A 15,106-nucleotide genomic window follows, 5' to 3' on the forward strand; every position below is an offset into this window, starting at 1 on the left:
ATGAATGAAGGAAATATTGGTCTCGGGTAAAGATTATACGTAGGTATTGTAAGAAAAATATGAAAAGAACTATCAACCCAGTGACATGAAAGAGATTTCGCTTGATATTGGTCTTGTAAGGATGAGGTGTATGTAGAAGCTAAATAGTTAGAAACTACTGAATGATGTTTGATTTGTGTCTTTATATGAATGAATAGGAATGAACAAGTATGAATATTATGATAATTATTCCCCTAAGTAGATATCAGAAGTATACGGGAATGAATAATCCGATACATAAGTTTTAAGAAATCAGCTTGAACAATTGAATGATGATCATGAAATAATGTAATAGGATCATATTGAATTACCAAGTGCATTGGACTTGGTAGTGATCAAATCATCATGGCGGGTGATCGGATGAAAACTTGTTGTCAAAGTTCGAGGTATGTACTTACGAAAGGATACAAGTAGATTTCTTAGAATGTATACTAGCTCGAGTTGGAATGGTAGCATATCGGATAGAATTACCATCGGCACTAGGTGGAATACACAACACCTCCCATGTGTCGCAATTACGAAAGTGCCTCGCGTTTGAAACGGCATATGTGCCCTTGGATGACATCGAAGTGATGAAAGATTGAAATATAATAAAAGGCTAGTGACAATAAAAGATTACAAAGTGAAACAACTTTGCAACAAAGCCATTAGACAAGTTTTGGTCCAATGGCGACATCGAAAAGAATCAGATCACACATGGGAAACGGGAGATGATATGTGGGAACACTACCCGTCATTATTCAATACGTATTTAGGTTTCGGGGACGAAACCTTCTTTAAGGGGGGTAGATTTGTAACGCCCCAAATTTTCGTATGTCAATATAATATAAAGTAGTGATGCTTAAATAATAGAAAATGACAAATAGAGATTTATGCCACGGGAAAAGTTAAATAAATGATACTAAGTTCACAAAATATGTATGTAACTAATTTAACCAAAAGAAAAGTGACCAAGTTAGTATGGGAAATAACAATTTGGACACACTTTAAAAGACAAGGGTCTAAAGGTGTAAATGTGTAATGAAATTTGATTAAAAAAAAAGAAGGTCAGTGTTGTTCCTGGCTGTGTGCGATCGAACGAGAGAAGGAGCCAAGGGGGAAACCCTACTTCTTAAAAATCCTACAAATTGAAGGGATTGAAAGCTGAATTCTAGGTGCATGAGTTAGGAAGTAAGATCTCCTAACTATATTAGATACCAAGTAAGTTTAATTTCATGTTCTTATGAAATTTCATGAAGTGGGTTATGTGAAAATTATGATTTGTGTATGAAATCGAACCTAAATGTTAAATGATATGAACAAATAGGGGTCATATTATGTGCTATTTTGATTGTATTAGTAGTTTGGGGTAAAACCCACTTGAAATTGTAAGGTAATGAGGTTTAGTAAAGTTTATGGATAAATTGTGTAATGTGGATGTTAAACTCGTGTTATATAAGGTGTTTAGATGGGTAATTTGATATGAATCATATGTAGTATGATTATGATATTGATTGTGAAAGATTAGGTTAATCCATTGATGAATTTAGGTTGAATATGCTATAATTACTTGTACATCATGTTTTATAGATAGTACGCACGCCATGTGTTCGATGAAATGCTTGAGTTGAATTGGTTATGTATGAACATGAGAAATTGAAGTATTGATGATCTAATGATGATATGAAAAATAAATGTGAGTAATGAACATTATGGTAAATGTTGTAAATGTGCGTAAGTGATGTATAACGCGAAAGCTAAACGCGTATGTGATGCACCTTATAGGGTCGAAGAAAGGAGGGGAATCAAACCAAGCAAAGGAAATAGGAGCGCACGACTCCAGTAAGTTCATATGAACTTCGCTCATGTAGAATGTAGATTTTGTGTTAGTTTTCATATAAATAATTGTTCGTTGTTTTATGCGGAAATTTATAGTAAAATGTCTTAATGCGAATTGTTAGTAGAAAAAGGGAAAAGTCTATTGACGACCCGTACAAATGGGTCTAAAGTATGAGTATGAGGTGTTCTTGGTGACGTATTGACCCGTAGTTAAACGGGTCAAGTAAGATGAAATTGTTATGAAGTTAAGATAGCTAGTGAAGTATGGAAAAATTAAAAAGTAAGAATAAGTATGATCCGTGAGAACGGGTCGGATAAAATAGGATGATTGATGATGATGGAAACTAAGATGGTGCTATATCCGTTAAACGAAATTGTCATATGAGAAGTTCGAATGAAAATATGTAAAGATATAGTGACCCGGTAACGGGTCAAATAATGATGAAAAGCAAATTGTATTAGTAATATGTTTTAACCGAACTAACTTGTAAGTTTGTGTTATGGATGTAGGTGAATCTCACTCTTGATAATGGCGAGCTTGGATCGAACACACCACATCGCCCTTTATGCGCTTCCGGTTAAAGTTGTCTTTGTAAATGGGTCAAAACACTTTCATAATGTAAATGTTAAATTTATGTCTAGGATGTTTTGTAGGTAAGTTAGGATTTTAAATCTTATTTTGGTAGTTCGGACAAAACGCTTTTGATGGAATCTTGAATGGTTACAACTTTTATGTCTTTTGAAACGTGTCGTAGAATTTAGTTTGAATAATGATTGTTAAAAGCAGGGAATTGCTTATAGTACGAACGGGTCATGCCCAATTTTTGTTAAATTTAGTATGTTGTATTTATTATTTTCGAATGTGAAAAAGTGGGCGTTTCAATAACTCTCTAGGCCACCTGCCATTCATCCATGGTCACTTGTAGAGTGTGTTGTGATGATCTTAAAGCCCTTCTTGCACTATAAATAAGCACATTGTGTGCATAAGTTCATCACAACTCAAAAACACTTCTCTGGTCACTTCAAAAGCTCCCAAGTGTTCTTCTTTGTTCTCTAAGCAAGCCTAAGCTTCTGTAAGTCGTTTAGATCCTTTGTGGTTCAATTTTACTTAGTAATGTAGCTAAAAACCAAACCGTCGTAACTACGGTTTGACTTCAAAATAAATCCGTAATGGCTCAGTCTTATGACGGATCAAAAGTAGTTCTGAGTTGGTATTTATGTGGGTAATAAACCCCTAAAAGGGTTCCCTCTGATCACCACTCTAACTAGCTCAAATGTCGAGTCAAACGAATGCTTAAAAAGTCAACAAAAAGCTATTTTTGCGATTCTTGCATAATCTGTGATATAAATGATATGCAACCTGTTTAGACACTCATAAAACATGATATTAAGTATATAAACTTGTTTACTCTCGTTTGAATCGACCATTTGCTATATTGAACCGGTTCGGAGCCGAATGTCGCAAAAGTTTGACTTTTGCTTTGACTTCAGTTCTGACCCGTTTTAGTGAGGTATAGATATGCCTTAGGACTCTCTTAGGACCAGGTTACATGATGGTATAACCCTCTGTGACCGGTTCATTGTTGTCCGAGTCTTTTACGCATTTCCGTCAATCGCCTAAAAGTTGACCGTAACGCCCTTTTTAAAATAAAACGAGTATTTCGGACACGTGAATGGACCATAACCTTGCTTACTAAATTATAAGCATGTCCTTAAAGTTTCATGTCAACCCGAGGTCTAGAATGGGAGTTATGCTAAATAGCGCAATTAAAGTAAACTTTTGTAATAAACGGCGCAATTAGCATAACGCCTATTTAAACCAAGATTTCGTCACCAAAACTTTTACCCACTATTGTAAAATAATATTTTTGGAACTTTAAAGATTTTTAATAATTTTTACCTTGCTCATAACCTGCGGTTATGGCTACGGTTCGGTAAATACCGAATATGCCCTTTTCGGCCAAAACTTGAGTTCTACAAGGTCTTTTGACCCGATTCCAGTTGCTACTGATTTTAAATAATAAATAAAGTATTTTAAACTTTATATACTGTTCGGGAAACTCGGATTTCCTGTAGAACTCGAAAGGCTCTTTAAAGGTCTTTAAAATGACCGAAAAACCCCTACGGGGCGATATATTAACTAAAACTCGTTACGGGCATCACGGAAGGTATCCTACTGATACCACAACCTCTTTAAGGCATATTGACTTAGGAAATAAGCGTAGGACTCTCATGGTTAACCGTTTCGCCTAATGCGCGCACGGTTCGGCTTATGAAACTAGTTTTCGTAAATTAGCCGATATGGGTCAAATTATATCATTGTGACCCCAAAATCCAGAGTGTGAACCTTAAACCCATATAAAACAATTCTCTGAACTTGTTGGGTCAGAATCACACTCCATTCTCGGTTTCCGCCTTTCCGCGCGGTTAAACCATATCTATCTTTTGAAACCGACCGGTCTAGGCTACGGCTAATATAAAGACCCGTTAGGATTCTAATAGGTTAATTAAAACCTTCGTTCCAGAATAGGAGCCCCAGTAAAAGCTATCTGTGACGTAATCCATTAAGGAATATACTTGCAAAGGTAAATACTTTTAACTTATTTTCCCTTATACGGGCTTGGGATACGGTATATTAATACCGCTTGATTGAGCATCATATCTTCCATCGCTTAGGTGGTTAATTGAATAATGTGATCGGCTCATTTAAACAGTCTTGTTACTTAAAAGCCTTTGGGGGGTTAATGACCGTTGTCCCGGATATCCTTGGCATCATTTTACGAAATGGCCACGACCTCGACATCCCGGTGTAGGCGTACACCCGGTATATTATGTCGACATTATTATTATTAAAAGACGTAGCCGTTGGTTTTTACACCACGGTTTTACGCAATGTGGTGTGTCTATTAATCTTTAACCCGGACAGGATCCGGGCTACTGAACGCATAAAAGGACATGTAATTCGTTCACAAGATTTTAATAATTTTCCCAAGTTATAAAAGAGTTTGTGCCTCGTGCACTCAAATCAATTTTAATAAACATTTTCAAATGTGTCTGTTGAACGTATTTACCAGTGTAAACTGACGTATTTTCCCCAAAAGATTAAGTGCATGTACTACACGAAATTTGGCTGGTAATAGCTTCCTAGCATCACGAATAGTCTTGCAAACTTGATGCTGTATCTGACTGAACAATACTTTATTTTATTTATGATCCCCTGTGGATACAATTCGACTTCTGTAATACACTTGATATTACATTCAAAAGGTTGAATTATATTTATCTTTATGCTTCCGCTGTGCATTCATATAATTGTGTGGTTTGACTATATTGTTGCCAACTACGTCACGGTAATCCCCCACCGGGCCCACCGGTGATACACGTGGAAAACGGGGTGTGACAGGTTGGTATCAGAGCCAACATTGAGTGAATTAAACACTATCCTAATGTGTTTAATCTCAGTGACACAATTGCACATACTTGAGTCTAGACAAGAACATAGGACAAATTCGAATTGTTATTCCAATTTTGTCTTTTTCTTTTATTATTGGTATTTAAAGTTTTATAAAGCAGGAAATATGCCGCCAGTGATTTTCCGAGGTAGAGGAAGGGGAAGAAGAGGCAGAGGAGAGATCGTTACTCACCACGATCACAAAGCCGGGCCTTCAAATACGCGAGCTCCTTCAACTACAAGGAGTGAAGAACCGCAGAGGCGAAGAGACCTTTATGAACCTGCGAGGCATCCCACCTCGCACAGCTCGACGCCATCATACCGGCACTCATTCGGGCCAAATTCCGAGAATGATCCCAATAACCCGCAACCCTCCTTCATACCTCTACAACGTTCGGTATCACACCGAAATTTTGACGACCCTACTCCATACTTCAGAGGTCAGTTTAATCCAGCTGACTACATCCAGGAACCTTCAGGCTTTGTTCCATTAGGGCCGCAAGATCACTTCTCCGAAGATCATATGGACGAGGATACTGATCCGACAGAACCTGCTCGTGGTACGCCCACGCACCCAATAGAAGTCTCTGATGGGTCATCCTTCCATGGCACGCCCTATCAGGGACCTGATAGCTTTCAAGCGTTGTTCGACCGACATGAGTGGTACTACACACCACCTCAGCAGACATCACAACAACCGCGACATCCGCAAGATCCTTCCGAGGATTCACGCTTTGTGGCAGTTACGCCACCACCTCCGCCACCGGTACAGCCAGTAATGCCTGATCCGCCAAGGCGTAGGAGGACAAATGCTCGTATGTCCACACGAGGAGGAGGGATTTCCACTTCAGCACCCCTCGACACTCTAGTAGTAGCCACTACCCGCCACTACAAGAAGAAGGACCTTCAAGTCCTATACAGGAGGCGAACTCCGCACCAGCTGCACCAAATTCGCCACCATTTGGGTATGACCAACCCATACCTGCTTACACGGGTCCAACGGCTTACAACCCGTTCGAACCGTCATCACAAGCACATTACAACTACAATTATGAGCGCGACCCATATGTGGTGTCGGCTAGGTATAATGCACGTTATCCTGACGGAGCTCATGGGGACATGGGAGCATCGGACTACTCAGCTCATGGGTATCCAGCACCTCCCAGACCTCCAGTTCCGCAACAGGCGCCACAACCACGTTTCTCTCCTCCCGAACAAGAAGAAATACTCCACCGTTTGAGCCGTGTGGAGAGAGAATTTGAGGAAGAACGTAAGAGCCACCGAGGATTCCTCAAGGGCTTAGCAAACCTACTAAAGGGCAAGAAGAAGAAACGTGACAGTGATGCGTTTTAGTAAGAAAGGCAAACTAAGCCCGAGATACATAGGACCTTTCGAGGTTATCGAACGTGTCGGGTCAGTTGCCTATAAGTTAAACTTACCGGAGGAGCTCAATGGAATTCACAATGTGTTCCACATCTGCAATCTAAAGAAGTGCTTCGCTGATGAATCACTGGTAATACCACATACAGATGTGCATATAGATGAGAGCTTAAAGTTTGTGGAAAAACCTTTGTCGATTGAAGATCAACAGGTAAAGAAGCTTCGAAGGAAGCACGTACCTATTGTTAAGGTCAAATGGGATGCCCGTAGAGGTCCCGAATTCACGTGGGAGGTTGAATCCACGATGAAAGAAAAATACCCTTATTTATTTCAGTAAATCTCGGGTCGAGATTTATTTTAAGGGGGTGAGGATGTAACACCTCGAAATTTTGTGTCCAATAAAGTGTTGACACGTGTCATGAGTTTACACGTGGCATTAAATACTAAATAAAGGACTAAAGTTGACAAACCTTGAAAGTATGTAAATTCGAGGGTTAAAAATGTCAACGAGGGGTAAATATACTGCATAGTAACCCTAAATGATGCCCGTACCTTCAAACGAATAAATCACGGATCGTACGGAGCGAAACGCGGAAGAAAGTGAGAGATTACAAGCTACAGGGGTTAATTGTGTCAACATGTTTAATTTATACCTCTGAGTGACCGTTTGACGAACCCGAGGCTTTGTAACAGTAAAATACGCTCACTAGAATATACGATATAAATTTCGTGAAGTTCCGTTTTAAAACGAGAAAGTTATGATCAAATTCGTATGCGAGGGGTTAAAAGCGTCAACAATAAAAGTTAAGGCTTTTTGGATAGTAATTAAACTAACCGGGGACTTAACAATGCGGGTAAAAGTCACGAGGCCCTTAATTGTAAATAATCGAGGGCCAAATCGCAAAGTTGCCCCTTCGAAACCGAAAGGTCAGGTTAATGATTACAAAAGATTTGAAAATCTTGGAAATCAACCCTCAGGCGGGCCGCGTTAAGGATATGGTTGAGCTAATGCGGGCCGCGCGCCAGTTGAGGATTCGTTTACTCACTTTAGGATTCATGCGGCCCGCGTCCGAGTTGCTTGAATCCTAATGCGGGCCACGTACGAGTCCCAGATGCAGAATTCTTGGACAGATTCAATGTTTGAGCTTGTGAACGATCTTGTGTGCATTAATTGAAGCATGGGCGCCCTCTACATGTCCCCTAGCACTATAGGACACCTGCTGATCATCCATAAGCCATTGTAGAGTGAGTTGTAATGATCTTATGCCAAAATTTTCACTATAAAAGGCAATGCCTTGCACACAATTGAAACACACCTCAAACCTGCCTTCTAGTTCATCTCAGGAGCTCCAAAGCATTCTTCTAACATCCCTAGTCGTGCACCAAGCTTCTGTAAGTATGCCTACCCTTTTGTGGCTTAGTTTATGCTTAGTTTAGCTTAAAAGTCAATCCGTCGTAACTAACAATTGACTTTACGATAAATCACAAATGGTCCAGTGGTTTGTCATATCAAAGGTAGTTATATGTTGGTAATCATGTGGGCTTTAAACCCCTAAAAGGGCACCCTCTGATTACCACTCTAACTAGTCCGAATGTCGAGTCAAACGTGCTTAGAAAAAGTCAACAGAAATGCTATTTTGCGATTTAATGCATAATCAGTAATGTAGATGGTGTGTAACCTGTTTAAACACTCATAAAACATGATAATAAGTATATTAACTAGTCTAAGCTTGTTTGATCCGACCATTTACTGTTTTGACCCGGTTCGGAGCCGAAAGTCGCAAAACTTTGACTTTTGCTTTGACTTCAGTTCTGACCCGTTAAAGTATGATTTAGATATGCCTTAGGACTCTCTTAGGACCAGGTTACATGATGGTATAACCCTCTGTGACCGGTTCGTTGTTTGTCCGAGTCTCTTACACATTTCCGTTAAATGCTTAAAAGTTGACCGTAACGCCCTTTTTAATTTAAAACGAGAATTTCGGACATGTGAAAGAACCATAACCTTAGTTACTGATTTCTAAACATGTCCCTAAAATTTCACGTCAATCCGAGGTCCAGAATAGGAGTTATGCTAAATAGCGCAAATTACGGAAACTTTAGTAATTAAGTAGCGCAATTAGCATAACGCCTATCTAAACCCAGATTTCGACACCAAACCTTTTACACACTGATGTAAAATAATATTTTGGGATTTTTAAAGATTTTTAATTATTTTTAACCTGCTCATAACCTGCGGTTATGGCAACGGTTCGGTAAATACCGAATATACCCTTTTCGGCCATAACGTGAGTTCTACAAGGTCTTTTGACCCGATTCCAGTTGCTACTGATTTTAAATAATAAATAAAGTATTTTAGACTTTATAAACTGTTCGGGAAACTCAGATTTCCTGTAGAACTCAGAAACCTCTTTTATAATCTTTAAAAAGACCGAAATACCCCTAGGGGGCATAAAATGGATTTAAACTCGTTACGGGCATTATGGAAGGTATCCTACTGATGCCACAACCTCTTTAAATCATATTGACTTAGGAAACCAGTGTAGGACTCTTACGGTTACCCGTTGCGCCTTTTGCGCGCACGGTTCGGCTTATGTAACTAGTTTACATAAACTAGCCGAAACGGGTCAAACCATATTGTTTTGACCCCAAAATCCAGAGTGTGGTTATTATACCCATATAAAACAAGTCTTCAAACTTGTTGGGTCCAAATCACATTCCATTCACGGTTTTCGCCTTTCACGCGATTAAACCGTAACTACCCTTGAAACTGACCGGTCTAAGCTACGGCTAAATTAAAGACCCGTTAGGATTCTAATAGGTTATTTTAAAACCTTCGTTCCAGAATAGGAGACCAGTAAAAGCTATCTGCAATTTATTCGATTAAGGATTTATACTTGCAAAGGTAAATACTTTAACTTATTTTCCGTTATACGGGCTTGGGTTACGGTACATAGTATACCGCTTGATCGGGCATCAAATTCTCCACCGATTGAGTGGGTAATTGAATAAATTTGATCGGCTCGTTTAAACAGTCTTGTTACTTAAAAGCCTTTGGGGGGTTAATGACCATGTCCCGGATATCCCTGGCATCATTTTACGAAATGGCCACGACCTAAGCGCGGAGTGTAGGCGTACACTCGTCAGTGCATAAATAGTCGATGTGGTGTGTCTATTGATCTTTAACCCGGACTTGATCCGGGCTACTGAACGCATAAGGAACATGTAATCCGTTCACAAGATTATAAATTTAAATAATTCTCCCAAGTTATAAAAGAGTTTGTGCCTTGTGCATTCAAATCAATTTTAATAAACATTTTACAAAAGTGTCGGTTGAATGTATTTACCAGTGTAAACTGACGTATTTTCCCAAAAAGACTAAATGCAGGTACTATGCGTAATTGGCTGGATATTCTCCTTAGCATCATAAAGAGTCTCGCAAGCTTAAGATGCCTTCGTCTGTTGAACGAAACTTATATTTTTATTTGATCCCCTGTGGATACTTTTCGACTATTCGTAATACATTTGATATTGCAAACAATGGTTGAAATATAATTATCTTTATGCTTCCGCTGTGCATTCATATATTGTGTGGTTTGACTATATTGTTGCCAACTACGTCACGGTAATCCCCCACCGTGCCCACCGGTGAGACACGTGGAAATCGGGGTGTGACACATAGTCTTCCTCTTCTACCTTTTTACCGCCCTTAACCATCACAACACCAACATCACCGTAATTGCTTCCACCCACGGCGAAACCCTAGGCGCCATCACAAATACCATGGTTTTACACTACAGCCGACAACCACCACCGCCACAACAACCAGAACCCTAGCCACTGCCGCTAACCCTAGCCGTCGTCGCCGTCATCACCATGAAAACCTAGCTGCGTCAGTTGCCGTTGACACAAACAAGCAGTCGTTGCTGCTACAAACAACCATACCTCCCAGCGCTTAGGGTTGCAGAAATAACCTGCTATAATCAAAACCCTAAGTCGTCTCAACCACATTACAACAATGGCAATTTTTCCGGCGACTAACACCTCACAAAACAAAACAAAGAGGTCTTGATAGGGGAGAAGACCAACAAGGGGAAACAAATCCCTGTTAAAATTGCCGGTTGGAGAAAAAACCTACACAAAAGTGTTGCCAATCTAAGAAGTGTTGCCGGATAACAAGGCGAAAGCAAATCCTTCTATTTTATGTTTTTAGTTTTCAAACAAAGTCACTCTCGTGCTTTGTTTGCAGAGGAGTATTAGAGAAAATACAATAATGTGTTAGTACAGGGTTAGAAGTGTAAAACTGTGGCCTATATAAACCACATTTAATCCTAAATATCCGAAATTTTTTAAAATTACTATCCGAATCCGAAAATTTAGATATCCGAATTTTCGGATATCCGAATCTTCGAATATTTCGGATTCAGATATCGGATATTTCGGATCAGATTTTCAGATACCGATAATTTTGAAAACCCCTACCTTAGGGTGGAGAGAGTATTCAATCAATGATGAGTGTTTAAGTTATTTTCTAACCAATAATATCATGTCATGTGAACTTCTCACTACACTCCCCATTTTGCACTCAGTCACTGACAATGGTCAAACACATGAAGAGTGGTAAAAAATTAAAAAAAAATTGTGATTGGTTGAAAGGAGTTGAAACCAACCATTAACCCTCTCTCTCCTTTCTATCTTCTTTTTCCGCATCAGTGACTACTCATCACCTACACCCCTCCCCGCTCATCGCTCCAACACCGACATCCCCTTTCCCGTACGATAACCCCACTCCCCGAGACCACTCTCTCCATCCTTTTACAATAAATAAATAAATAAATAAATAAATAACCGACAACCAAAACTTTCAAGAAAATAAACAAGATCAATAGATTGCCACCACGTGTAGCTCACATAGTCAAAATGACCATTAAATAAAATACGAAATTTCCGTACCAATCTGAATCATGCGTGTGAATACACCGTGAAAACCACCGATCATCCGCCGCCTTCCCTCAACTGCCACCGTTTCCATGAATCTCCGCCGTGCACTTCCTCCTAAACCTCCTCTATTCCGCCACCGTAACACTAACAACAACAACAACAACAACAAAAATAACCATCACAATAACAATCAATCATCATCTTCTTCTTCTTCTTCCGGCACCGTAACCGTCGTTAATAACCGTTCACCGTCACCAATCCCTAAAGCATCCGACGCATTGCCGCTTCCTCTATACCTAACAAACGGAATATTCCTCACTCTCTTCTTCTCCGTCGCCTATTTCCTCCTCCACCGTTGGCGCCAAAAAATCCGATCATCTACACCTCTTCACGCCGTCACCGTTTCCGAACTCGCCGCCATTGTTTCTCTCATCGCCTCCTTCATCTACCTCCTAGGCTTTTTCGGCATCGATTTCGTCCAACACGACGTCGTTTCTAAACCTAAACCTAAAGTTATGGATTCTAAACCTAATTCTTCACCTAAATCTGATACACTTGATCTAACACATAATTTAGATGATGAAGAGATTGTGAAATCGGTAGTTTCCGGGACAATTCCGTCGTATTCGCTTGAATCGAGGCTCGGAGACTGTCGAAGAGCGGCGGCGATACGACGGGAGGCGGTGGAGAGGAGGACGGGGAGATCGGTGAAAGGTTTACCGTTGGAAGGGTTCAATTACGAGTCGATATTAGGGCAGTGTTGTGAAATGCCTATAGGTTATGTTCAAATACCTGTAGGAGTTGCTGGACCTTTGTTGTTGAATGGTGGGGAGTATATGGTGCCTATGGCGACAACCGAGGGGTGTTTGGTTGCGAGTACGAATAGAGGTTGTAAGGCTGTGTATTCTTCGGGTGGGGCGACTGCGGTTTTGTTGAAGGATGGGATGACTAGAGCGCCGGTTGTTAGGTTTGGGACCGCGGCGAGGGCTGCGAGTCTTAAGTTTTTTTTGGAAGACAGGATTAATTTTGAGACTTTGAGTATTGTTTTTAATAAGTAAGATTCTTTTTTAGGTGTTTCTAGTTTTAGTTGTGGTTCATTTTTTTGTGCATTGTCTTTTTATGGTAGAAAATGATGAAACAATCATTATCTGAAAGAATAATTGCTTGAAGTATGATAGGTCTTGTCAAAATATTACCAAAAAAAGCCTGCATTTTCACTTAGTTTAGGATCAAAATGGTTATAATGATGGTTTAACTCTACTGAATTAGGGCTTGCTTTAAGGTTCAGCTAGCTGTGTTTTTTCTTAGATAGTAGTTTGCAATGCTGAGTTCAATAATAGGATATAGTAATTGGTGGTGTTGCATGTTTCTAATTTAATTAAAATTCGATAGTATTTCTGTTGCGTGTTTGATTTGTTTTCATACGGGTAGCTGATACTTTTGTTTCTATACGTTTACTTGCAAAGAATACAGTTCTTGATTGATTTTTTTGGTCTGTTATATCAGATCGAGCAGATTCGCTAGGCTTCAAAGTATACAATGCTCTATTGCTGGAAGAAATCTATACATCAGATTTACTTGCAGCACAGGTGATGCCATGGGGATGAACATGGTGTCGAAAGGTGTCCAAAATGTTTTGGATTTTCTTCACATTGATTTTCCCGATATGGATGTGATCGGTATATCTGGTGAACTCCCCAAATCCTTTTAACTTTTGTTTTCAGGGATTAGAAGAACGTATTCCATATAATGTCGTGACATGTTATTCTTGATTGTATAGGAAACTATTGCTCTGATAAAAAACCATCAGCCGTGAATTGGATTGAAGGGCGTGGAAAGTCAGTTGTTTGCGAGTCAGTTATTACCGAGGAGGTGGTGAGGAAGGTGCTAAAAACTACCGTGCCCGCACTTGTTGAGCTTAACATGCTTAAAAATCTTGCTGGTTCAGCTGTCGCAGGTTCACTTGGAGGCTTTAACGCTCATGCCGCTAATATCGTTTCAGCAATTTTCATAGCCACCGGTCAGGACCCTGCCCAAAACATTGAAAGCTCTCATTGCATTACTATGATGGAGGCGGTAAATGACGGGAAAGACCTGCACATCTCTGTTACCATGCCTGCCATTGAGGTATTGTTCTAATAGTAATCTGTGTTTTCGAATAAAATAATATGGAGGTATTATGTATCGTCGAATAAAATAATGTTGCAGGTAGGGACAGTGGGAGGTGGGACCCAACTAGCATCTCAAGCGGCTTGCTTGAACCTACTTGGAGTAAAGGGTGCAAGCCAAGAGTCCCCAGGGTCAAATGCAAGGCTTTTAGCAACCATAGTAGCAGGTTCCGTTTTGGCGGGTGAATTGTCTTTGATGTCAGCTATTTCGGCCGGGCAGCTTGTTAAAAGCCACATGAAATACAACAGATCCAACCATGATATGACTGACAGCAATCACATCTTAGTTGAGTATAGAAAAAACAGTTCTAACTTCTAAGTTAAAGATTTCAGTTCTGGCAGTCAGTCTAAGTCGAAAAATAGCTGTAAAGACCACACATTCATTTGAAGTGATCTCTCTGTGAGCCATACCGATCATTTTTCCCTAACCGTCGTATTTCTTGGGTCCATTTCGAACCCGTGTCCATGTTATATATTGGGTCCATTCTTGGTCTATATATTGTTAATGTGTAGCCAATACAGGACAGGACGAGCATGAATTACGAGTTCTATGAGTTGATTATGTACGAGTTACGATTTTATTTATCAGTATGTTTAGTCTATGCAAGATATCATTCAGCAGTTGATAGATTGGGATATCAGCTAGTATTTGGTTTCACTATTCTATTTGTATGTTTAATTGTAGTTGGTGCTGATAAAATAGCTCGGGACTTCAAAATTGCTCGAAATCAGTTTGAATAGTTTCCAAGCCGAGACGAACTAGTTCGTTTACAATTCAACACGAGGTGAGCTTGCTTCTTGGGTTTTCTCGAATAAATTTAGATTTAGCTTTAACCTTAGCCGAGCCAATACACTCACTATTTACTTTCCTTGTTGCCCTGTTTCTTCTCCAAAATTCGACCCGCATCTCCCATACAATGAAGATCGTTGTTCGCTCTGCAATTTTTGTCGATTATTTGCTCCCTCTTTGGTGGATTGTGGTTGATGAATACCATATTATTGGTTTGGTCGCACCTTTGCCCCCGCCCTCTCTCTCTCAGGTAGATCGTGGTTGAAGAACACCAGTTTCGTTCGAATACCGATACTCCGTCAGGAGATCGTTAATCTCTCTTCGACTTGTGTGATTTGTTGACAGATCATTGATCCAATTATTTGCCACACGACAAGAACATACGTACCTCGACTGTTGAAACACTGAATTGAAATAAGAAAGAACCGAGCCGGCTGGACGAGCAACCATCTCACTTTTAACTGTATCCGAGCTGAGTTTCAGCTTAGGATTTCATCCCGATTAAGAATTTCGAGCCAA

The 15,106-nt window shown here is 39.9% G+C and overlaps 1 protein-coding gene and 1 long non-coding RNA gene across 2 annotated transcripts; both read left to right on the forward strand.

The window, feature by feature from the left end:
• The first annotated feature begins 1,129 nt into the window (after positions 1 to 1,129).
• LOC110870909 lies at positions 1,130 to 2,595 on the forward strand. Its single transcript, XR_002553339.1, has 3 exons — positions 1,130 to 1,239; positions 1,804 to 1,860; positions 2,368 to 2,595. It is a non-coding gene; the product is annotated as an uncharacterized LOC110870909 (long non-coding RNA).
• An 8,985-nt stretch (positions 2,596 to 11,580) lies between these two features.
• LOC110872304 (3-hydroxy-3-methylglutaryl coenzyme A reductase 1) lies at positions 11,581 to 14,399 on the forward strand. Its single transcript, XM_022121074.2, has 4 exons — positions 11,581 to 12,683; positions 13,136 to 13,317; positions 13,410 to 13,756; positions 13,838 to 14,399. Exons 1-4 carry the CDS (start codon positions 11,719 to 11,721, stop codon positions 14,114 to 14,116), a joined length of 1,773 nt encoding a protein of 590 aa, XP_021976766.1. The 5' UTR covers positions 11,581 to 11,718; the 3' UTR covers positions 14,117 to 14,399.
• Positions 14,400 to 15,106: the final 707 nt, after the last annotated feature.

The sequence above is a fragment of the Helianthus annuus genome, chromosome 8 (assembly GCF_002127325.2).
Source record: "Helianthus annuus cultivar XRQ/B chromosome 8, HanXRQr2.0-SUNRISE, whole genome shotgun sequence".
In the NCBI taxonomy this organism is placed as follows: domain Eukaryota; kingdom Viridiplantae; phylum Streptophyta; class Magnoliopsida; order Asterales; family Asteraceae; genus Helianthus; species Helianthus annuus.